General features: G+C 47.6%; 1 protein-coding gene across 2 annotated transcripts in view; it reads left to right on the forward strand.

Moving 5' to 3' along the window:
* Positions 1 to 299: 299 nt before the first annotated feature.
* ADCY4 (adenylate cyclase 4) overlaps positions 300 to 23,997 on the forward strand; it is a 55,100-nt gene continuing 31,402 nt past the window's right edge. For both annotated transcript variants that reach the window (XM_035102704.3, XM_035102710.3), the window contains exons 1-12: positions 300 to 436; positions 4,358 to 4,846; positions 8,548 to 8,745; positions 11,108 to 11,269; positions 12,437 to 12,586; positions 13,203 to 13,357; positions 13,513 to 13,624; positions 15,148 to 15,275; positions 16,809 to 16,967; positions 18,372 to 18,504; positions 20,349 to 20,531; positions 23,515 to 23,558. In XM_035102704.3, the coding sequence (XP_034958595.3) occupies positions 4,676 to 4,846; positions 8,548 to 8,745; positions 11,108 to 11,269; positions 12,437 to 12,586; positions 13,203 to 13,357; positions 13,513 to 13,624; positions 15,148 to 15,275; positions 16,809 to 16,967; positions 18,372 to 18,504; positions 20,349 to 20,531; positions 23,515 to 23,558 (1,595 nt within the window). In that variant the 5' untranslated portion in view covers positions 300 to 436; positions 4,358 to 4,675. The remainder of the gene's footprint in view (positions 437 to 4,357; positions 4,847 to 8,547; positions 8,746 to 11,107; positions 11,270 to 12,436; positions 12,587 to 13,202; positions 13,358 to 13,512; positions 13,625 to 15,147; positions 15,276 to 16,808; positions 16,968 to 18,371; positions 18,505 to 20,348; positions 20,532 to 23,514; positions 23,559 to 23,997) is intronic.

Below are 23,997 nucleotides of genomic sequence, written 5' to 3' on the forward strand. Positions count from 1 at the left end.
GGAAGCACAATCAGACTTTTTACAGATAAGGAAATTAAGGGGGAAACGCACAGGAAAGTGCCGGGTAGCCAATCTTTGATGCTACATCGTCTAACCTCCCTGCAAGCATATTTGAAGCAACCATATTCAGTGCATAGCTGCTGGTGTCCAGCCTCTCTGCAAACTTTGTGCAGGCAAATCTGGATGAGTGCTGAATAGAACAGGCCACCTGGAAGCAACCCAGGAGGACTGTGCCCCCCCTCTGCCCCTTGGGAGTGAAAGTGTTAATCTTGCCAGGGAGTTTTTAATCTCAAGTTCAGCTGGCTGGGCTGGGCTTTGGGAGGCAGGCAGACTGACTTCCTGCAACTGCGTGAGAGAAGTCGGAGCATGGTGAGTGACGGGAGAGATTCCAGGCTGCCTGCTCCGATGATGGAGCTGCCGGTGGTTGTTAGATCAGGTAAGAAGCACCCGCTTCCTCGGCGTTTGGGCACTTTGTGAGGTGGCAGCGGCTGCCTGTTGTGTGTCCAAGGGAGGGGAAGGCTGCGCAGGGGAGAGATGGAAGACTGGATGGGTTTTTGCATCTTGCCTTTTTAAAAAACGTGATGATCGGTGAGCAGGCAAGAGGGGTTGGTCAGTTAGGCATGGAATCAGCAATCCATCGTTCTTGGGCATTCTTCACCTGCACAGAATGAGGGAGGTGAATATTTGTGGCATGGGGTGAGTCCGGGATTTTGTGAAATAGCACTTTCTTAGAGGGAACTGCTCAGAAATATAGGCACTCACCAACCAGAGTGTGTGGGAAGTGCGTGCATTTATGCCCCACAAAGGAGCACAGCAGAGGTTGACGGATGCTTAATTTGTTGTGGCACTTTGACAGTTTATATCAAAGCTGATTGATTTCCCAAGTGGGCAAGATATCTATCGGTCTATCAATCTATCTATCATCTATATCTATCTATCTATCTATCTATCATCTATCTATCTATCTATCATCTATATCATATCTCTCTCTCTCTCTCTCATCTATCTCTATCTATCTATCTATCTATCTATCTATCTATCTATCATCTATCTATCTATCTATCTATATCATCTATATCTATCATCTCTATCTATCTATCTATCTATCTATCATCTATATCTATCTATCTATCTATCTATCTATCTATCTATCTATCTATCTATCTATCTATCTATCTATCATCTATATCATCTCTCTCTCTCATCTATCTATCATCTATCTATCTATCTATCTATCTATCTATCTATATCTATCTATCTATCTATCTATCTATCTATCTATCTATCTATCTATCATCTATCTATCTATATCATCTACCGGTATATCTATCTATCACCTATCTATCTATATCATCTATATCTATCTATCTATCTATCTATCTATCTATCTATCTATCTATCTATCTATCATCTACCTACCTACCTACCTACCATCTATCTATCTATCTAAAATATTTATTTCTGTGTGTAATGGAGGGAGAGGGGAAAGAGAGATGTATTTCACTTTTTGTTATCATCCCTGAGCTCCATCCATCCACCTGAATGGGTTATCATTTTGTATCCCTAAAAATCGGATCTGCCTCATCTCTCTCATATGGGCTACGTGGATAGATAGTCAAGCTTGGTTTCGGGAGAGGTAGCTCTGAGTTCCAATTCCAGCCCAGCCATAAAGCTCTCTGCACTCCTAGCTCCACTTTCATGGGAGTAAGCCCTACAGAATTTAGCAGGACTTACTTTTGAGTAGGCATGGTTAGGGTTTCACCATAATCTACCTCACAGAGTTGTTGTGAAGCAAAATATGACAGAGCACATTAGAGGAAGGTGAGATAAAAATATGGTAGTTGATGTTATTGAGGGGAAGAATATATAAAATTTCTAGTAGCCAACATCAAGTCTTTTAGTCAGCCATGTATCTTCTCTTCTCTTCTCCCCTCCCACCCTTCACACTTTGTTTTATCCCCAGACAACTTTTTCTGACTTTTCTACCCACTCTTTCTATCTGACCATCTCTGCACTCATTCACTGAGGGTGTGAATTCACACGAATTCCAGCATGGCTCTTTCGCATGTTATTAATATACCACTTGCCAGAGCTCATAGATTAGATGATGAGAGGTTCTTTGTTTGTTTGTTTGTTTGTTTGTTTGTTTCTCCTTTCCTTTCCTTTCGAGGCCACAATTATTACATCCTTGTGTTCAAAACGGTCCTTACAATAATTAATAATAATAGTGGTAGTGATGATGATGGCAGTTACATTTATATCCCACCTCTCGAAGCTCAAGGTGCTAGCCATGGTGCTTCTCAGTCATAGCCACACAGTATGTTTAAAGAACATTTGAAGCACACAGATTTCCCCAAATAATCCTGGGGACTGTTGTCTATTCCTCACAGAGCTACAAACCTGAGAATCCTGGTGTGGAGGTGACTCCCCCTTTTATCCTCACAACAACCCAGTGTGACAATTCAGGCCGAGAGAGACCCAATGTCACGTAGTGAGCTACATGGCTGAGTGGAGATTGGAACCTTGGTCTCCCAGGTCCTAGACCAGGCATCCCCAAACTTCAGCCCTCCAGATGTTTTGGACTACAATTCCCATCTTCCCCGACCACTGGTCCTGTTAGCTAGGGATCTTGGGAGTTGTAGGCAAAAACATCTGGAGGGCCGCAGTTTGGGGATGCCTGTCCTAGACCGACACTAATCACAGCACCATACGGACTCGGTGGATGATGATGATGATAAAAACAGCCAAAGGGTCCCCAGATGTTTCCAGACTACAGTTCTCATAATCCCCAGCCAATTTAGCTTACGGTCAGGTGTAGTCCAATGACATATGTGGTTCCAAGGTTGAAAAATACTGATAACTCAGTTAGTAGAGCATAAGACTCTTCATCTCAGGGTGGTGGGTTTGAGTTAAACATTGGGTTAAAAAAACTGCATTGCAGGGGGTTGGACTAGATGACCCTCGTGGTCCCTCCCAACTTGACCATTCTATGACAACATTTGTCTTTTCATGAATACTTATTCATTGGATGTAGCTAAAAAAAACAGATTGTGGAATTATAGAATTGAAGGGGATCTTGTTGGTCATTTACTCCAAGCACTCTGGGCTTCAATATATGAAGTTCAGAGCTAGAGCGCCCCCTACAGATGTCCCTTCAGTTTCTGCCTGAAGACCTCCAACAAGGTGGAACCTTTGTACTCGTTATTACTAAGGAGGAATAACCAAGATAACAATTCTCTGGCATTTTCAGTACTAAATTTATGTTTTACATTTTAGAATATTCACTTAAACAACCTTAACATATCAATGACTTCCCTTTCTCTCTTTCCATGGTTCATTTTGCACAACATAAATCCCTGCATATTTTATATAGACTAAACCCTTCAGTATTCCATTATAACATCCATCAAAACTTATTTACACTGTTGAATTTATCTTAATGCTGCCCGCTTTTTCAAATACACACAATTTTCCTATATTCCATAAACATTTTCCAATCTTCTTTAAACATATGTTCTTCTTGTTCTCTTATTCTATATGTTAGGTCCGCAAGCTGCATATATTCCATCACTTTAAGTTGCCATTCTTCTTTAGTTGGGACTTTGTTCATTTTCCATTTTGGGCTAACAGAACACGAGAAATACTAGTGAAGTATTCAATAATAATAATAATAATAATAATAATAATAATAATAATAATAATAATATATACCCCACCCATCTGGCTGGGTTCCCCCAGCTACTCTGGGCGGCTTCCAACAAAACATTAAAACACAGAAATTCATGAAACATTAAAAGCTTCCCTAAACAGGGCTGCCTTAAGATGCCTTCTAAAGGTCTGGTAATTATTGTTCTCTTTGACTTCTGGTGGGAGGGCATTCCACAGGGCGGGTGCCACTACCAAGAAGGCCCTCTGCCTGGTTCCCTGTAACTTGGCTTCTCGTAGCAAGGAAACTGCCAGAAGGCCCTCGGCGCTGGACCTCAGTGTCTGGTTAGAACAATGGGGGTGGAGACACTCCTTCAGGTATACTGGACCGAGGCCATTTAAGGCTTTAAAGGTCAGCACCAACACTTTGAATTGTGCTTGGAAACGTACTGGGAGCCAATGTAGGTCTTTCAGGACCGGTGTTATGTGGTCTCGGCGGCCGCTCCCAGTCACCAGTCTAGCTGCCGCATTCTGGATTAATTGTAGTTTCCGAGTCACCTTCAAAGGTAGCCCCACATAGAGCGCATTACAGTAGTCCAAGCGAGAGATAAGTAGAGCATGCACCACTCTGGCGAGACAGTCCTCGGGCAGTATTAGTCTATAAGTGTGAATAAGGACCATTTGTTAACCTACTTTTAATTTCTTTCCCCAGGGCCTCATGTTTCAGACTCTCTGTATTGACGATGCCCGCTTTACCTGACTTTGGTGGTTTTTGCTGAGAACATCGTTCCACACTGAGATCATCCACCCCAGGTTTCATGCTCACTGCTCAGTTGGATTTCCCTATGTCCCCTGTCTGGATTAATACACCTGTTTTTTTCAAGATGGGGCTCCGCAGCCTTGAAGTGCAAATGGGTATCCTCGACAGCTTCAGCAAGAGGTGCTGATTGACTTTCCCTTACTCTCCTTGGGAGGAGTGAGCTCTCCTTCTCTCCCCTCCAAGGCAGGAGTTTGTGGGAGCAGGAGAGCCATGCCCTGCCAGCGTCGGCCGCAGTCAACCAGTAGCGACACCCCACGGGAGGACCTCTACTATCAAACGTATTACAGCTTGAGCCAACAGTACCCCCTCATCCTCTTGCTCCTCTTCATTGTGTTGGGCATCTGCGTGGCTCTCGTTGTGACATCCTTTGCCAGTGGCCGGGTAAGCATGTTTGCAAGGAGAGAGAGAGAGGGGGGGGGGAGGGAGAGGGAGAGGGAGAGGGAGGGAGGGAGAGAGAGAGATGGAGTGTCTATGGGAGTCAGGACAGAAAAAGAATTGCTCCCACAAAAGGCCACCAACGGGATGGCTTTCAAAGAGGATTAGACAAATTCACAGAAGATGCGGATATCAACAACTCTTGGCTCTGGTCATTTTGTTGTATGTCCTCTTTCAGAGGCATTATGCTTCTGAATACCAGTTGCTGGAAACCGCAGAAAGGGGAGAGTGTTGTTGCATTCAGGTACTGCTTGTGGGCTTCCCACTGTTGGCCATGGTGAGAACAATACTGGACTAGCCTGATCCAGGAGTCCTGTTCTTAGGTTCTAAGAACTTGGTTAGGGGTGGGAGAGCTTGTGGCCCTCCAGATGTTGTTTCAACTCCCATCATCCATGCTGATGGGTTTTGGAGCCCAAGAACATCCAGAGGACTACGCAGGCCCCCCATCCTTAGACGAGGTGGTTGGGAGAAAAGTTGAGCTTGGTGGAGGGACCATAGCTCAATGGCAGAAAGTCCTCGGTTCCACCCCTGGCACCTCCAGTTTAAAGGATCTGGCAGCAGGCAATAGAGAAAGCAGAGTAGACCTTTGTGGGCAGACTGCAGGCTTGCAAGATCTTTTTTTGGGTCCTTCCAGACATCCTCTTAATTTTCCATGATTTGTAGTCATGATGGTTCTAGGAAGGATATATGTCACGCGGCTTTCATTTTTTTAAAAAATAACTTTACTTTACAACACATACACACATACACTCATAAAAAGGCACAATCAAAAACAAAAAACAATGAAATACAAATAAAAAAATAATAACATATGCAAGCTTACACATATAAAATAATCAACAGTATATATATCATATTTCAATTCTTCTTTTCTTCCAATTGACTTCCTTTATACTCAACATGGTTCTCTTTTCGTTTTTGGTAAACTGTCTCCTTAGTTCATTATTACCCCTTTTTCTTTCTATTTTTAGCTTTTATACTATAATTTATTTTGCAGAAGTTAGTCGAAACAAATCCAAGTATTAATTTGAGGACACTGCTTTTTCAGGTATTCTCTATATTTATCCCATTCTTTTTGAAATTTTTGATTGGGCTGACCCCCAATGGCTCCTGTCAATCTAGCCAATTCAATATAGTCAATAATTTATAATGCCCCTCTTTTTTGGTCGGCATTGTTTCTGTTTTCCAATTTTTGGCAATTATTGCTCTCGCAGCTCCTGTAGCGTAAAGGAATATTCTCTTGTTTTCTCTGGCTATATCTGTGTCTAATATCCCCAATAAAAAAGCTTCTGTTTTCTTAACAAAGTTTTGTTTGAACATTTTCTTTAGCTCTTCACACACCATGCTGTCATGCTGCTTTCAGTACCATTTGTGCCTGCAAACATTTTGAGGCAGACAAACTGCTTCGTTTCCAATCGGTGCATGCCCCATGACTTCCTGTTGCAATCCTCTAACTTCTCATTTGCATATGTGTAGACCCTTTAATCTTCCCCAAATAAATTCAGACAAGACTCAAATTTTAGGTTTGGTTTTTGGCAGGATTTAGGCCACAACTTTATTGATTACAATCAAGTGACTGGTTGCATAGGCTCTGGTTCGACTAGCTCCCTGCACCTTTGCAGGCAGAGCTGACCCAGAGCACACTGTAGATCAGCCTTGGGTAAACACCTGGCATAGTGGAAGGCGGTGTTCAACCAGTCCGCCAGCCAGATGCCCCCCTGGACTCTGGCTCTGGGCACAACCCCTCTCAGGGAAGACCAACCAAGAGTCCCACGATCCTTTTAGCGGAATACCCATTGCATAGGGATGGCCAGAGCGCTCTGCCACCCCAGTCACCTGAACCAGAGCCTATCCTCAACCTTACAAGTTGTGACAATTTGCTACGTGGCAGGCGAAACCCAAATGGCACCAGCCAATCAGCCGAGTGGGGAAAATTCCTGCCGTTCTCCTGTCCCAACGACAGGCGACACACGACGGCACAGCAAGGTCATGCGTGCAAGCCCTAAATATAGGGAGAGGTGGGCGGGTATTCTGATTTACTGGCCCCAAAGAGGAAGCTCAGGGACACACGCATGGGCTTAAATAGAGGTCCCTCAATACGAATTTGCTGGCATCCCATTGGCCTGATTGCTCCCAGCATCGAGGAACCTCCAATAGGGTGTTGTGGCCATCCAAATGTTCCCACCCACAACACAGGGTCTGGTTGCCAGCTTACACCACAGCATGTGCCCTCTTCTTAGGGAGGACCCGATATCACGAAAGATCTGGATTGTTGTTGTTCCCAGTCCCACTTTTGTTGCACTACGGCTCTCAGCACTCTTAACAGACTACAGCACTCATGATTCTTTGAGGGGAAGCCATGCCGCTGCTTTAAATGTGCAATGCAGTTAGGGGCTTCATTTCCTATCAGTGCATGTCCTGTAACTTTCTGCTGAAAGCTTCCTGGGCTTTGGGAAGGATTGTGCCAGTCCTCCGACAGGATGCTGGAGCCCTCCTTCCTCCTTCCTAAAGTCGGGCCGGATTTGGGAAGGTGGAGGAAGGACTCTTGGACCCTTTAGGGGGACTAGCCTAGTCCCCTTAGTCCACAGACCGCACACCCAGGGCCAGATTTAGGTTTGATGAGGCCCTAAGCTACTGAAGGTAATGGGGCCCTCTTATATGTCCAGCTGTGCTTTGTCAACAACAAATGGTCGCTGGTTTTTGTGTTGAATATATGCTCTGTGGTAATTTATGGACCTAATAGAAGAAGAAGAGTTTGGATTTGATATCCCGCTTTATCACTACCCTAAGGAGTCTCAAAGCGGCTAACATTCTCCTTTCCCTTCCTCCCCCACAACAAACACTCTGTGAGGTGGGTGGGGCTGAGAGACTTCAGAGAAGTGTGACTAGCCCAAGGTCACCCAGCAGCTGCATGTGGAGGAGCGGGGGCGCGAACCCGGTTCCCCAGATTACGAGTCTACCACTCTTAACCACTACACCATGTCTCTGAGTATCTAAAGCCATTTTCACATAACTAAATATATATTTTATCAAAGTAATTGTTGAACTGAAATACAATTAATAAGTATATTATTAGTGAAATACAATTAAGAAGAAGTATATTTATTTGGGGGGGGAGAGAGAGGGTCCCTAAGCTATAGCTTGTTTACCTTACGTGTAAATCCGGCACTGCGCATACCACTGGCCCTGAAATTAAGAGGAGGAAGCTGACAGGTGGTGCCAAACTCTGGACTGTTTGAAAGTAAGAAGGCAGGCAGCTGTGGGATGGCAGATTGAGGTGATGGACACCGTTTCCTTTGCCCTAATGGGCCAGCCTCCATTGAGCCATAGCACGAAGTCCAAACTGCCAGCTGCACCACTGTGTTTTCTGCTGTGTTGAACATACAGAGCTGCATTATATTGTGCCTGAGCATTCCTGCATCTGCCCGGGAATTCTGTGTTCCATTCAGAGTCCCTAGCACTCATGTTTCCCATCCTGGTGTCCTGACCCTCTGAAAGGGGATGCTGCTGGCCTAAATTTTTCTTTTTTTGCGTTCAAAGCATTTGCTCTCCTATTGAGCGCAGTGCCCCCCTGGTGGTAAAACTCAAGTCAATGCTGCAAAGCCAGGCAAACAGAATTGCTTTTTTAATTCCCTTTCTCTCTCCAGGATTTCTCCACCAACCTGGGCTTCCTGATTACATTATTCGTTGCCCTGGCAATCTTCAGCCTCATCCTGATCCTCGTGTGCATAGAGAGCTTCTTCCAGCAATGCACCCGGATCTTCTCCGCCATCATCTGGACCTGCCTGATGACCATGGGCTATGTCTTTGTCTTCACCGGAGGGGTGGTCAGTGCCTGGGATCAGGTAAGGGGCTCAAGCTGCATCCTTCACTTGCCGGCCTGAACATTGAAATGGAGGAGCCTTCAGAGACCTGACTGTAGGCTTGAAGTGGCCTCTGCGTAGTGGTCTTTGAACCCACCCACCCCTTCTGCATTAGTAGCCCTCTTCTGATTGGCATCTGTGTAGAGCTGGGAGCATGCCGTTATAAATTTCCCACAAGGCCCTAGTGCTATGCTTTGTCAAGAGGTGCAAGGCAAGCCTGGGAGCAAGCAATATCCCTCTGGTTGGAAATCCTTTACAATCCAAAGGGAATGTTACCTCATTTCCTGGCCGCAGTTCCCTGTCCACCCTGGCTTATGCAAATAACTAACAAGATCAAACAAATTGGCCTAAATCCTGAAGATCTTTTTAATGGAACTCTGAACAAGGCAAAAATAATTATTACTCAGAGACTTGACGATGTCGAATTACAACAAGAAAAGATGCCTTACTCCCGGAGAATTATAGATGTCTAAAATCGTGGCCCAATTTTACAGCTGCCCCTTACTTATCTAACATCACTAACGAAGCTTATAGATGGACCTTCTCTAGAGCCCGCTTTGAGGCAATGCCCTCAGCGATGCTGTACGGCAAATTTATGCGGGTACCAATTCATGAGCGCCTTTGCCCTTGCATGTCTAACAAGGTAGAATCTGTGACTCACATTCTTTTATTTTGTGAATTTTATAGTGAAGAACGAGCTCGACTTATTTTACCCCTTTTATCAAAATCTACACCCTTACAATATTATTTGAAATTTCCCCCCGAAATCTTACGAAAATTCCTTCTGGAAGATTCCTCAAGCCCAGGGTCATATGACGTGGCCAAATTGTGCACTTTAGCTATTAAGAAACATAAATTTCTTCTGTTGAATGACACATTGCATTTCCTTTTGTGTAATTGTTCTATTTCTGGTGATGTTATTGCTGATTTTCTTTTGTTTGGAATTTTGATATTCTGTATTGCTGGCTTTTGCTGTAATAAAAATTGAGCTTGAACTTGCTGCAAGGCACTGTGGGAAATGTAAAATGCCATTCAGTCCCGTGGGGAGGAGGCTTCATGGCAGGTAGCAGTGCTGGGGACCCAGAAGACACCCAAAGATGCTGAGGGGGTGTGATGCTGAGTCTGGCCAGGATTTTGCCTGTAAGGGGGAAAAAGTACAGAGAACCGCCCCCTTGCATCAGAAGTAGCTCCTCCCCAAGTAGCGAGGGAAGCGAGGGCTCGGAGGAAGTTAGTGAGGGAATGGAGAGAGAGGGCCAGGGCTCCAGCAACATGAGAGAGCCCTGGTCACACAGGAGTGAGGAAAGGGAGGGGGAGAAGGGAGAAAGCGAAAGCCTGGAGCGTAGACCCCTTCCTCCGGTTCCGGAATTACGCAGAAGAAAGAGAGGGAGGAGATTCACTGTCCCGAGACTACTATGCTGGAGAAGGTCACGTGGGGGGGGGGCAGTGCCGGATTCTGCATCGGACTGAGCAGACATGTTGTACATACCCAGCTCACTGTAAATAGCCTGCACTAAATAAAAACTGCTGAAAGACAAGCATGCGGAGCGTCGTTACTCTAGAGTAGTCACAAGAACCTCTGACAGTGCAATTTCAGAATGCAGGAGTCTGCACTCTGTGGGTTGGGTTGCACAACTGAATGATGCTCCATTTAAAAGTAAATAAAACTTCTTGAGCGTGACAATAATAGTTAATCTCAGGCCCTTGGTCCCTCTTGCCATGGCTGTTTTAAGCATATGCGGCGCCGGGGTGCAAAGATCCGCCCAGCGACCCCCCCCAGGTTGCCCAGTCCCAGGCGCGCAGGAAGGCGAAGCCGGCTGCCCGCCTAAGCATCTCGTTAGCTTGGTCGCCGCCGAACATGTGGTGCAGAGCTGCCCACAGCAGAAGAACCTGCCGCTGTGCTCCGACCGACGGGTGGGCTCTTCCCCGGACTCAACTCTTGGGCCCCGGACTCTTGGCCTGGTGCCCCTGAGAGCCCGGCGCCCGGGTGCCCCTGCACCCCTAGCGCCTATGGGTAAGACGGCCCTGCCTTTAGCTCACTATTGTCTGTACTGGCTGACATGGATCCTCCAGGGTATCAGGCAGGGAACATTCGCAGCCCTGCTTGTAGATTGGTGACTGATATGGAAGAGACAGACGGATATTATGTGTGGGAAAACTGGGAGTAGGCAAGTTCTTTACAATGGGTCTGAGGGATACTTGTTCCAAAATCAGCATGAACGTGGCAGAAAGCATTTAAGCAGATTCCCTGACCCCCAATTTTCTTCCCCCGACTAGTGGAATTCACACATTCCTAATTTCCCTCCTATCACAAGGAGAACTGACGCTGTGTTCTTTTCTCCCAAAGGTCTCCTTCTTCCTCTTCATCATCTTCACTGTCTACACCATGTTGCCCGTTGGCATGAAAGATGCCGTGGCTGCCGGCTTGGTCTCCTCCCTCTCCCACATCATCGTCCTGAGCGTCTACCTCTCTCTGGGCCACAGCTCACAGTCGGAGCTAGCGCTGCAGGTCAGTGGGGCCCTGTCACCCCATCCGTGCTTCACATCACAAGGCAGGCCAATGGGACATTCCTGGGAATTCCTGTTGTGTGTGTGTGTGTGGGGGGGAATTGCCTTTGAGGGACGCTCACAGCAAATTCAGGATGAGTCCGACCTCATTCAGTAATGCATTACCGGACAGAGTCCAACAGAGTCTGTGAGAGCATTTCCATTAGCACACACCCTATATAGGAAATGTACATCATCTTAGCTGCTTCATCCTCTAACCAACCAGCTTCTGCCACCCTGGCATCTCGCCATCTCTTCACAGTCCTTGAAATCGCTTATTCAACCCAAGCTTTTTGCCATACATTCAGAGCCTTCCTTGCACTTTTTCTGGAGTTGCTTTTCACTCTAACAATCAACGTTGGGCTCCTCTTAAACCAGATCTGTGGTCAGGCTGCACTCTTGCGTGGTGATGCTGGCCTTACTGATACTGTAATGGGCTTTGCAGAATTTCTATCCTGAGGTATTATTACATTTGTATCCCACATTCTAGGCTGTAGGTACGGTTCTCCCCTTAATCCCCACAACAGCCGTGCGAGGTAGGCTAGACTGAGAGTCAGTGACTGGCCCAAGGACAACCAGGGAGCTTCGTGGCTGAATGGGGATTTAAACCTTGGTCTCCCACAGTCCTATGGCTCATCCACACTTCCTTTTGCGCCATGCTTTCCATGTCTAAGCAGGTTTTTTGTTTGGTCCCTGTGCTTTCACTGGGTAAACCTGCATTTTACTGCTGAAAACCTGATTGTGATTAAGCAATGAAATGTCGGTTTTCCCAGGGACAGCTTGGGGACCAAATAAAATAAACACGGAGCTTTAAAGCCCAGATCTGGGCCTAGAAACATGGCACAAGAGGAAGTTGGATGAGCCCCTCGTCCGACACACACAAAAAGTACACCACACTGGCTTCTTTTTCCGGCGCTGCACTGTGTCACGATCGCCTCCCAGTCTTTCTTCGCCTTACATCAGGCACCCCCAAACTCAGCCCTCCATATGTTCTGGGACTACAACTCCCATGATCCCTAGCTAACAGGACCAGTGGTCAGGGCTGATGGGAATTGTAGTCCCAAAACATCTGGAGGGCCGAGTTTGGGGATGCCTGCCTTACACCCTCTCTTTTTGCACCTGGCTCCAGCTCCTGGCCAATCTCGTCATCTTTGTCTGCGGGAACTTGGTGGGTGCCTACCATAAGCACTTGATGGAGGTGGCCTTGGGGGAGACCTTCCACGAGACCTTCAACCTCATCCAATCCCGAGTCAAGCTGGAGTCTGAGAAGAGGCACCAGGTGAGTATGGAGAATGGCTTTGCGCACAGAAGGCTCCATTCCAGGTAGGCATGGAAAGGATTCCATCCCAAAACCTTGGACAGCAGCCTCCTCCAGATACTGCTTGACTACAACTCCCATCATCCCTCACCATAGGCTGTGCTGGCTGGGGCTGATGGGATCGTAGTCCAAAACACCTGGAAGGCACCAAGTTGGGGGACGCTGTAGATAATATTGAGCTGAATGGACCGACCGTCTGGCACAGTAGAGCAGCTTCCTATCATCCTATGAGCTGGATCATGGCCTTCAGGCCTGCACCCATTCCATCAGGCCTTTCATTTATGCACAAGAGAGATGTCAGAGCTTAAACCTTCCTGGAGGTTACCAGTAAAGGTTGGATGTTCTTCTGCCCATGCACAGAGGAGCTATTTTCCTCTCCAATCACAGACAAAGAAAGGCCCCTTCAAGCTCATTGCATGGGGAACTCCTAGGTTCTGACACTTGTAAAAAGAGCTCAGCAACAAACCAATTAATGCTGAAGATTAACAGCCTTCATTCAGTATTGGAAGGGTACTATAAACTGACGTGGTTGTTCCCAATTCCTCCCACCACCACCTTGCTGTGCTGATCCTCCTAGGAGCATCTTCTTCTCTCCATCCTTCCTGCCTACATCGCCTTGGAAATGAAGGCCGAGATCATCGAAAGGCTCCGTGATGGAGGCCAGGCCCAACACCGTCACGAGAGCACCAATAATTTCCACAACCTCTACGTCAAGCGCCACGAAAACATCAGGTACTTGCTTTTGAAGCCACCTGTCATCTACAAGATTGCCTGACCTGACGTATGTGGATTAGGGCTGAACAATTGGGAGGTGGTTGGAGGAATCTCACTCCACCGTACGGTTCCACACAACATCTTTCGTTTCTCTCTGCCTCACCCTCTCGCAGCATCCTGTACGCCGACATTGTTGGGTTCACACTCTTGGCCAGCGAATGCTCCCCAAAGGAGCTAGTCCTCATGCTCAACGAACTCTTTGGCAAGTTTGACCAGATCGCCAAGGTGAGTAAGAGAATATCTCCCCTCCATAAATACCCTTCCCGTGCCTTAAAACAGTTTGTTCTCCTTTGATTGGAGTCGGGGAATCTGATGTTGTAGGAATACAGCCCCCATCATCCCTGGTCATTGGTCAGGGGCTGATGGGAGCTGGAGTCCAGTGACATGCAGGGAAATCTTGTACACAAGAAGCTGGTGTAACATTAAGTTAAACTGGCATAAGAGATAAGAGTGTGCTATATCCAAACTCCAATCCGGAGCAGATCTGCTGGCTGAGCTGGACTAAGCTTGGCAGAGAGAAAACAAGCCTTTAAACAGAGTTTGTTGTTGTTTAGTCGTTTAGTCGTGTCCGACTCTTCATGACCTCATGGACGAGAGCACACCAGGCACTACTGTCTTCCACTGCCTCCTGCAGTTTGGTCAGACTCATGTTGGTAGCTTCGAGAACACTGTGCAACCATCTTGTCCTCTGTCATCCCCTTCTCCTTGTGCTCTCAATCTTTCCCAACATCAGGGTCTTTTCCAGGGAGTCTTCTCTTCTCATGAGGTGGCCAAAGTATTAGAGCCTCAGCTTCAGGATCTGTCCTTCCAGTGAGCACTCAGGGCTGATTTTCTTAAGAATGGATAGGTTTGATCTTCTTGCAGTCCATGGGACTCTCAAGAGTTTCCTGCAGCACCATAATTCAAAAGGATCAATTCTTGGGAGATCAGCCTTCTTTATAGTCCAGCTCTCACTCCCATACATCACTACTGGGAAAACCATAGCTTTAACTATACGAACCTTTGTCGGCACGGTGATGTCTCTGCTTTTTAAGATGCTGTCTAGGTTTGTCATTGCTTTTCTCCCAAGAAGCAGGCGTCTTTTAATTTCGTGACTGCTGTCACCATCTGTAGTGATCATGGAACCCAAGAAAGTAAAATCTCTCACTGCCTCCACTTCTTCCCCTTCTATTTGCCAGGAGGTGACGGGACCAGTGGCCATGATCTTGGTTTTTTTGATGTTGAGCTTCAAACCATATTTTGCGCTTTCCTCTTTCACCCTCATTAAAAGGTTCTTTAATTCCTCCTCACTTTCTGCTATCAAGGTTGTGTCATCAGCATATCTGAGGTTAGAACAGAGTTAGAACACCCTTTCTGCAGGCTTAACGTATACCAGGTTCCCAGGTTACATGACCCAGGTGAACAGGTTTAGGATGCAGCCTAAATCCCCCCTTCCCAGGACTTATGCCAGCTCCCCCCCCCAAAAAACCCCCGGTTAGTTAAGGGTTCTGTGATTTGTTAGAAGACCCCCCCTTCCTACACCCCCCCCGAGCCACAATTCCCAGAGCGGATTAACAATCAGTGCCTTTCTTCAGGGAAATTTGGGGAAATTGTGCTGTGGTGGCCATAGAAACATTCTACCCCTCTGTGCGGAAATGGTACCCTAGCTGTGCTGCCCTAAGCCAGTGAGTCACGATGTGTATGTTGCCAAGGAAACCGAGATGTTGTCTCAGGTGGTAAACTTCATCCTCAACCCTGCTCCCTCCCAGGATAACGAGTGCATGAGAATCAAGATCTTGGGCGACTGCTACTACTGCGTCTCTGGGCTGCCTGTGTCGCTGCCAAACCACGCCCGGAACTGCGTCAAGATGGGCCTTGACATGTGCCAGTCCATCAAGTAAGTGGAGTGGGGGAGGTGAAAGGGGAGGGAGGAAGGGAGAAAATTGGGGGAAGGATCCCAAGTCATGAATGAGCTCTGAGCAGCAGCGACATTGGGGTGTTCTGGTTTGGCACATGTGCCCTTCAAGATCCACAGCTCCATCCTTGGGTCTTTAATGTTAAAGAACATATTGGTAAGCTATATTCCCACAGGTGTAATTCACCTTTAAAGTCCTAAATGTCCTGGGCCCAGGTTACTTCAGGGACTGTTTCTGACAGTATGAGCCTGCAATCTCTAGATCAGTGGTCCCCAAGTTTTTCAGGCCATAAACTCATCCCCGGTGCTCCACTACCCTACCCTACAAAAATATATTATTTAGAATAGGGCTTTGCATGGCCCACTAAGGAAGATAGTAACACAATAAAATTCAAAACAGTAACAATGAATTGCATGTTTATTCAAAACCCAGTTAAAACTATTTAGTTTAATTAATTCAACAAAATCAATGAACTCGATATAGCGATACCAGCCATGACTAATGGCTATCTTTCAACAACTTAGAATCGTACATACAAATGTGACCAAAGGACAGAGCTCTGGAAGCACCAAGAGCCATAAAACTTTACATATGAACAGGAAGGTGTTTTGTTCCATCTCTCGCCTGGCCAATCATGAATAAGAGATCAAAGCACTTGGAGGGAGCCACCTCCAGTGCCCCATTGCCATACCTTGCCTCTTAGTGCCCCTAGGTAATCCCACCTCCGGGGTGGGGACAATATCACCCACTCCAACTCCCATCAGCCCCAGGCAGCATAGACAACAGGCAGGGTTTAAGAGAGATGTAGTCCAGCAACATAGAATCATGGAATTGTAGAGTTGGAAGGGACCCCAAGGGTCTTCTAGTCCACCCCCCCCCACCCAAGGTGGGGCTCGAACTCAGAACCCCGAGATTAAGAGTCTCATGTTCTACTGACGGATATTTAATCACTCCCTGACCTCTTTTAAAATAAGGCTGGTAGAATGTTACTGACTTGTTAGGGATGTGGGTGAGCCTCTTGGGCTTGCCGATCGGAAGGTCAGCAGTTCGAATCCCCACCACAGATTGAGTTCCTGTTGCTCTGTCCCAGCTCCTGCCAACCGAGTTTAAAAGCATGGCAGTGCAAGTAGATAAATAGGTACCGCTGTGGCAGGAAGGTAAACAGCATTTCTGTGGGCTCTGGTTTCCGTCACGGTGTCCCATTGTGCCAGAAGCGGTTTAGTCCTGCTGGCCACATGACCTGGAAAGCTGTCTGTGGACAAACACCAGCTCCCTTGGCCTGAAAGCGAGATGAGCGCCGCAACCCCATAGTCGCCTTGGACTGGACTTAACCATCCAGGGGTCCTTTACCTTTTACCTTTACTGACTTGCTATTTTAATTTCTGAAATACGGAGATGTGTCCCTCCCCTCTCTCTCACTTTTAATCGCTTCCATTTATTTCGTTACTAATTTGGATCAGGCATTTTTAATAAAATGCAAACTTATTTTGTCCTGTTTGTTCTCTCACAAATAGGAAACTGCGTGATGCCACTGGAGTGGACATCAACATGAGAGTCGGAGTCCATTCGGGGAACGTCCTGTGTGGGGTGATTGGGCTCCAGAAGTGGCAGTACGACGTCTGGTCCGATGATGTGACGCTAGCCAATCACATGGAGGCAGGAGGTGTGCCAGGGTGAGGGAAGCGACATGGTGAGAGGGGATGCTCCCACTTTGGTCCAGGAAAGGCTTTGGTTCTTGCGTAGGCAAGATTGGACGCTGGCCCCTAGTGGCCTGGCAAGGAATCTCAGCAACAGTCAAACAAATACAGTGGTACCTCCGTTTATGAACTTAATTCGTCCCGGAGGTCCATGCTTAACCTGAAACCACTCTTCACCTGAGGCTCACTTTCACTAATGGGGTCTCCTGCTGCCGCCACGCTGCTGGCGCACGACTTCCGCTCGCATCCCGTGGCAAAGTTCACTCCCCGGAAACCTGCTTCTGGGTTCGCGGAGCTCGTAACGCGAAGTATTCGTAAGGAGGACGTTACATAACCCGAGGTTCCCCTTTAACTGATGATACACATTTTTGACTGTGTTGCTATTTGTGGACAGAGTGCAGACTCTACTGCTGCGGCAATGCTATCGAGCGACAATGAAAGTAGTGACCAAGCAGACCCTGGTATATTGCGGTAGTTCTAGGGCAGGGGCTAGACCCAGAATCTTGTCGGTTGGGACTGGAAGAATCAAATTCAAAGACAGTGAAGGATCTGGTGGGCTGGAGGCGGTGAAGCTTAACAGTTTAGGGGCAGAGCCTGGATGGAATTGGTAGGTAGCCATGGGCTTAGTTAGTAGAAGGGTTAGGGGTGGAGCCAACTAGGATAGAGGTGGAGCCTGACTGAAATTTATAGGTGGGGCTTAGTGGAATGTGATGGATTGGGGCGGACCCTGCCTGAAACTGGTGGCTCCACTCCTTGGGAGAATATGATATGGTGAGTTTCGGCTGGAGACTGCTAGGTTAGGGGCAGAGGCTGGCCAAAAATGGTAGTAAAAGTTGGTGGGTTAAGGGTAAAGCCTGGGAAAATCTGGCTTTTGTTGGCTTTTCAGATCCCAATACTCGTTTCCTGCCAGAAGAGTATTTTCCTGCTCAGGCTGGGACAATACTGGCCAGTTGACCACTTTACTGCTATTTATTGCCGTAGACATTGCAATTAAATTAGCTATCAGTTCTTCACCTCCTTTATAAACTATATGTATCCAAATTTTTTTTTATTCCAACACAATGTCCAAATGCTCCCTTGAAAAATAGTACCTTTGGTTGCTTTTCAGCGGTTAACTGAAATATGTGGGCACTGCTGCTCCCTAGAGGCAGGGAAGAGGAATTACATTAATTTGAGTGACAGTTGTTGTATGATGAACAAGTGGCCCCTCTCTGTCCGTTCTGTTGTATACATAGATAGGACTCCATTTGCCACCTGAGGTGACCTCTAGTGGTGCATGCAGGGAAATGTCCTAAATTGGGGGGGGGGGGAACTGTACCTCTGTGTCCTTGGCTGACCTCTTCTGTATCCGTCTGCATTCCCATCTCTTTTCCCTTTCAGGAGGGTTCATATAACGGAGGCCACATTGCTACACCTGGGTGGTGCCTACGCTGTGGAGGAAGTTTGTTTCTGGCCACGAGACTCTTACCTGAGGGAGAACAAAATCAAAACCTTCCTGGTCATTGATCCCAGGGTGAGGAGATCTGCTTTGAAACTGGAGCTGGTGCAGCCACCTTTTAGGGGAGGGGGGGAAAAAAAGCAAAAAGCTTGACCCGGACTTCCTAGTCCAGGCATCCCCAAACTTCAGCCCTCCAGATGTTTCCCCATCATCCCTGACCACTGGTCCTGTTAGCTAGGGATCATGGGAGTTGTAGGCCAAAATATCTGGAGGGCCGCAGTTTGGGGATGCCTGTCCTAGTCTGTTAATAGTTATTAGCTAGTTTCCAACACATCATTTCTTGGAAAGGGGATTGAGATGGTTGTGGTGGAGCAGTTGCAGGTACATGTTGGTGAAACTTACTATATAGACCAGCCTTTCCCAACCTCAGGTCCCCAGATATTGTTGGAATACAATTCCCATCATCCCTAGCTAGCAGAACCAGTGGGCAGGGATGATGGGAGTTGTAGTCCAACAACGTGGGACCCATGGTTGAGAAAGGCTGGTCTAGACCCATATTACACTGGTTGGAAACCTGGTTTTGGAACCCACTCAGTCTTGGTTGCCCTTATCAATGATCTCTATTGGGATAAGGACATTCAGAGTCCAATCTTGCTTCTTTTCCTTGATCTCCCCGCAGCTTTTGGTAACATTGGCCTCGGTATCCTCCTGGATTGGCTTTGTGAGACGTATGTTCTAGGGCTGCCATACGTCCAGGATTTCCTGGACATATCTCGGATTTGTCCGTCGGAAATAGCGTTCAGGTGGAATTTGTGAAAATCGGCAAAAATGTCCGGCCACCCATATTGGAAGTGTTGATTTTATGGTAAATTTCCTTTAAAACAGCTCAAAAACTTCAATTATTTTGGAGATTTTGCAGAAAAAGCTCAGCAGCTTTGCCCTCCCCCCCAAAAAAGCTCAACACTTTTGAAATATGGCAACCCTATTGGCAGGGGCGTAGCTAGCTGCTCTGGCACCTGGAGTGGTGGGGGTGGGGCGGCGATCCGTGCATGAGGGGGCGTGCCGATCCTCCCAGGGAGGTGGCGTGGCGTGGCGTGGCGTGGCGTGGCGATCCTCCTGGGGGGGACGGGCACAGCGATCCGCCCAGCAGGGCGGCGTGGCAAGCTGCCCACAGAGTTCGCCTGGTGGACACAAGCCACATGCTGGCATTTTGGGCAGCGCAGGGCCCTGAGCCACTAGGTCACTCCCAGGAGAGAAGCAGGGTTCGAGAGCGCTGCAGGCCAGGCCCCGTGGTAAGTACCGATCCCCACAGTGTGTCATGTTGTCACCCCCCCTCAAAGATGACCCCAATTTGTCCCCAATGCTATGTAGTATCTATGTCAGGGGTCAGCAAACTTTTTCAGCAGGGGGCCGGTCCACTGTCCCTCAGACCTTGTGGTGGGCTGGACTATATTTTGGATAAAAATATGAATGAATTCCTATGCCCCACAAATAACCCAGAGATGCATTTCAAATAAAAGGACACATTCTACTCATGTAAAAAACATACTGATTCCCGGACCATCCGTGGGCCGGATTTAGAAGGTGATTGGGCCGCATCCGGCCCCTGGGCCTTAGTTTGGGAACCCTAATCTATGTGAAGCCATTGGGAGCTGCCATTAAGGGATATGTAACAAAGTGTTGCCAGTGTGCTGCTGACACACAGCTTGGTTTCTCCATCACATCTGAATTGGGAGTGGTTGTGCAGGCTCTAGACCAGTGCCTAGCCACAGTTGTAGTTCCCTCCACCTCAGGCAGTGCAATGTGTTGGCCCTCAGTGCGATTGTGTCCTTGTATGTAGTCCTCAATGTATGGATGCTTCTGGCTGGGGTTTGTCACTCAAGACTTCCACCTGCTCTTCTGGTTCCTGTTGTCTTTAGGCTGAAGAAGAGACCCCCAGCGGCACCCTCTCACCTGCGCCAGGTGAGGGCTACAAGATGAGGGCTCCGGCACGGATGACTCGCTACCTGGAGTCGTGGGGGGCAGCCAAGCCCTTTGCCAACCTCAAACACCTCGACAACCTCCCCGCAGAACCAGCAGGGTTTGTCCGGAGCAATTACTCGGTACGTCCAGCAGGTTGTGCTCATGTTGATTCAAAGACATGTGCTGATAACTCTTAAGCCGTTTGAGCTGCCCCATTTCAGCTACCATGTTTATTTTAGAAAAACGGATTATGGAGAAACTTCTACTGCTCTCTCTAGTCCATCTGAGCTTGCGTGCAAAGGTTCAATAGCATGTTTTTAGACAGGAGAGCAGAAATAAGATGATCTTATCAACCGCAATCTTTGAAGCAAGATACAAAATGCAGTGCGTGTTAAAAGCTCAAAGGTTTCTCATTGTTTCATTGCATGCCTGTTCCTCATTTCCTCCAAGGAGCTCAATGTGGCATGCCTCGTTCATCTCCTCCCCATTATATCCTCACAACAGCCTTGTGAGGTAGGTTAGGCTGAGAGTGAGTGAGTAGCCCAAGGTCACCCAGCAAGCTTTATGGCTGAGTGAGGATTTGAACCTGCAGCACTCTAACCACTTGTGGGCCAGGACTGTCAGACATGAAGGGCTTGTTCTGCTACTCGCAGTTCTGCAACCAAGCACAAAATGTAGGGTTATCCAGGAAGGGGGCGGGGGAAGGTGTTAGAGTTCACAAGTACATTTTACATGGGATGGGTATCGATAGTGGAGGATAAGAAAACCATCTCCCTGCCACACAGGGTTTTCTGAAGGATGTCTTAAAACCACAGTTGCTTTGCTGGAAATGTTGCTCTTTGGGGGGAACCCAGGTGCCACAATTTTCTCTTCTGCGCTTTGAGAAAAATAGGGAGGAGAAGGTGAACTGCAGAAGTTTAAAAGCACCTTTCCTATGGCCATTGAGATCTGGGATAAAATAACCTCCTCACCCGTACGCGCAATTCTGGGAACCTCTGGTTTTTGGGAGGAACTGTAGGGGGAGGGCTGTAGCTCATCTAAAGGGGGGCACATTCAACCCCTGGCATCTGCAGGGTGGGCTGTGAGAGACTCCTGTCTGAAGCCCTGGGGAGCCTCTGCCACCCACTGCAGACAATACTGAGCAAGATGGACCAATGGTTTGACTCAATATAAGGCAGCTTCCTAGGTTCCTAAGTTCCATTTAAGCACATAGTGTAAGCTTTGTGATCTAAAAAGACAGAGCAGGGGGAAGCAGTTGTGTTGCAGATGCAAGGCGGAAATGGCAGAGACGCAAATTGGACCCAATGTACCGTATTGGCCCGAATATAAGCCACCCCTCCAAATTCTGATCGTTAAAAGTTAAAGTGCGGCTTATATCCACAACCTTACGCCACCGACAAAGCGGCGCAGCTCCTCCCCCCAGGAAGCAGCCTGGGAGCGTGGGGCAACGGCGCCCAGCCTGCCTGCCTCTGCCAAGCCTTCCCCGAGCCGCTGGAACGAAGGGGGAAGCTGCTGGCAAATTGGTGCAGCTCACCCCCCCCCCCGAGCAGCTCGGGAGTACAGGGCAATGGCGCCCATCCCACCCGCGGCTCCCAAACTTCCCCCAAGTCGCCGAATTTTAAAGGTGCAGCTTACTTGCGGGTGTGGCTTATATTCGGGTCAATACGGTATTTGCAGGAAGTGTGGAAAATGAGGGGGGAGGTGCATTAGAGGTGTGTTTTTCTAGACTCTCACAACCTCCCCCCATAAAAAAGTCATAGGCACCCACAGAAAGCTGTCCACAGATCTCTTTCCAGATTTTCCAGATGTATCTGAAGAAGTGTGCATGCACATGAAAGCTTATACCAATGACAAACTTAGTTGGTCTCTAAGGTGCTACTGGAATGATTTTTAAAAATTTTGCTCAGATTTTTCCAAGGACAGGGATTTTGCAGGAGAAAGTCTGGGACAGCAGCTGTTTCCGGTGAACATTGCATGGCCAAGTGGGGGGATTAAAATGCACAAGGGGGGTGCATTTCACATTAAGCGGAGATGTGGATGGGCCCTAAGTTGTCTTCTTTCTGCTGCTAGATGCTGTCAGTGGCATGAGAATTAGGGTCTAGCTAGATGCCATGCCCTTGCTGCATGACAGAGCATCTGCTTTGCATGTAAAAGGTTTTTTTTCTCTTCTTCTGGTGGGTCTGGTAATTTCCCCAGCCTGAAACCCCACAGATGCATTTCCAGTCAGTGTCAAGAATACCGAGCTAGGTGAGCCCCATAGTCTGACTCAGTAGAAGACATCTTCCTGTGTGTGCCGAATGCATTGTTAGCAATGATGTGGGAGGAATTTGCAAATGAATGGCAAGTGTGGGCGCCCATCTCTTGCTGCAGGAGGAAGGACCGTGGCTCCGCAGTAGAACTTCTGCTTTGCACACACAAGGTCCCAGGTTCAATCCTCGGTGTCCCCAGAAAGAAATGGGAAAGATTCATTGTCTGAAACCCTGGAGAGCTTTTCCTGGTCAGTGTAGATAGACAGTAGTGAGCTAGATGGTCTGACTTGGTATAAGGTAGCTTCCTACTTTCCTAAATACACCCTCAACTAAAGGCAGAACCTTTAGCAGTCCCTCTATAACAGGCACCCCCAAACTCGGCCCTCCAGATGTTTTGGGACTACAACTCCCAAACTCCCAACTCCCAGCCAGGGGTGCCTGCTCTATAATATGAATGTGCTCTAACTGTGAGATGAAGATTGCAGGCTGCTCATTTGGCAGCACTGTCTAAGGGAGCTTCCAGGCTGTCATTTCAACCACAAATCATCAAATTTAGGTTTCAAAATTAAAGCTGATCTGGAGGATTTGCCCCACGAACCTACTCTCCCCCTCCACAAAAAAAAGAAGGATTGTATTGTTTTGCAATAAGGAAAGTGATAGGAAAATGTGCTGGAAAATGTGGGATAAGGTTTGCTTGATGTAGCACCCTCTTATTCCCCTGCGCAAACAATTTGCTCAATAGATATTCGACGTTGTCTAGCTTCCCTGCAAACAAATCAGGACAGAAGCTTGGCGAAGAGCCTCCTTGGGAGCATTTAGGCTCTCAGCGGTGTCTCTAGAGTTGAAGGGGACAAGTGTTTCTGTTTCCTTGCAGGAGATCTCCCTGGGGTCCTTGAACCAGCAGAAGACCTTGGAACGGTAACTAGGGGGTATCTTGTTTAGAGGGGGGGAGGAGAAAGAGGCCACAAGCAAACAGATTACTGAGAAAAGAAGGGGGGAGGAAGAGACAGAGCAAAATGTACATTGTGTCTGGTGTTATCACACTGTGGATTGGAGCCAGGATGTTGTGGTCTAGCTTCTTTCTGTGGGTACTGTGATGTTCTGCAGATCTGTGGGGTTAGAGTTCTTCCATGGCAATCCTAGAACAATAGGATTCAGAATCAGCAGTCTGATTGGTCCGCAGGAGCTACCCAATCCAACTCCAGGTGGAAGTGAATCCGCAACCTGATTGGTCTGCAGGAGTAGCCAATCAGGCGGCTGGTAGAAGTGAATCTGCAACCTGATTGGCCTGTAGGAGCAGCCAATCAGGCTGCAGGCAGAAGTCAATCCACAACCTGATTGGCCCACAGTTGGAGCC

This window comes from Zootoca vivipara, chromosome 12 (assembly GCF_965207765.1).
Source record: "Zootoca vivipara chromosome 12, rZooViv2.hap1.1, whole genome shotgun sequence".
Lineage (NCBI taxonomy): Eukaryota > Metazoa > Chordata > Lepidosauria > Squamata > Lacertidae > Zootoca > Zootoca vivipara.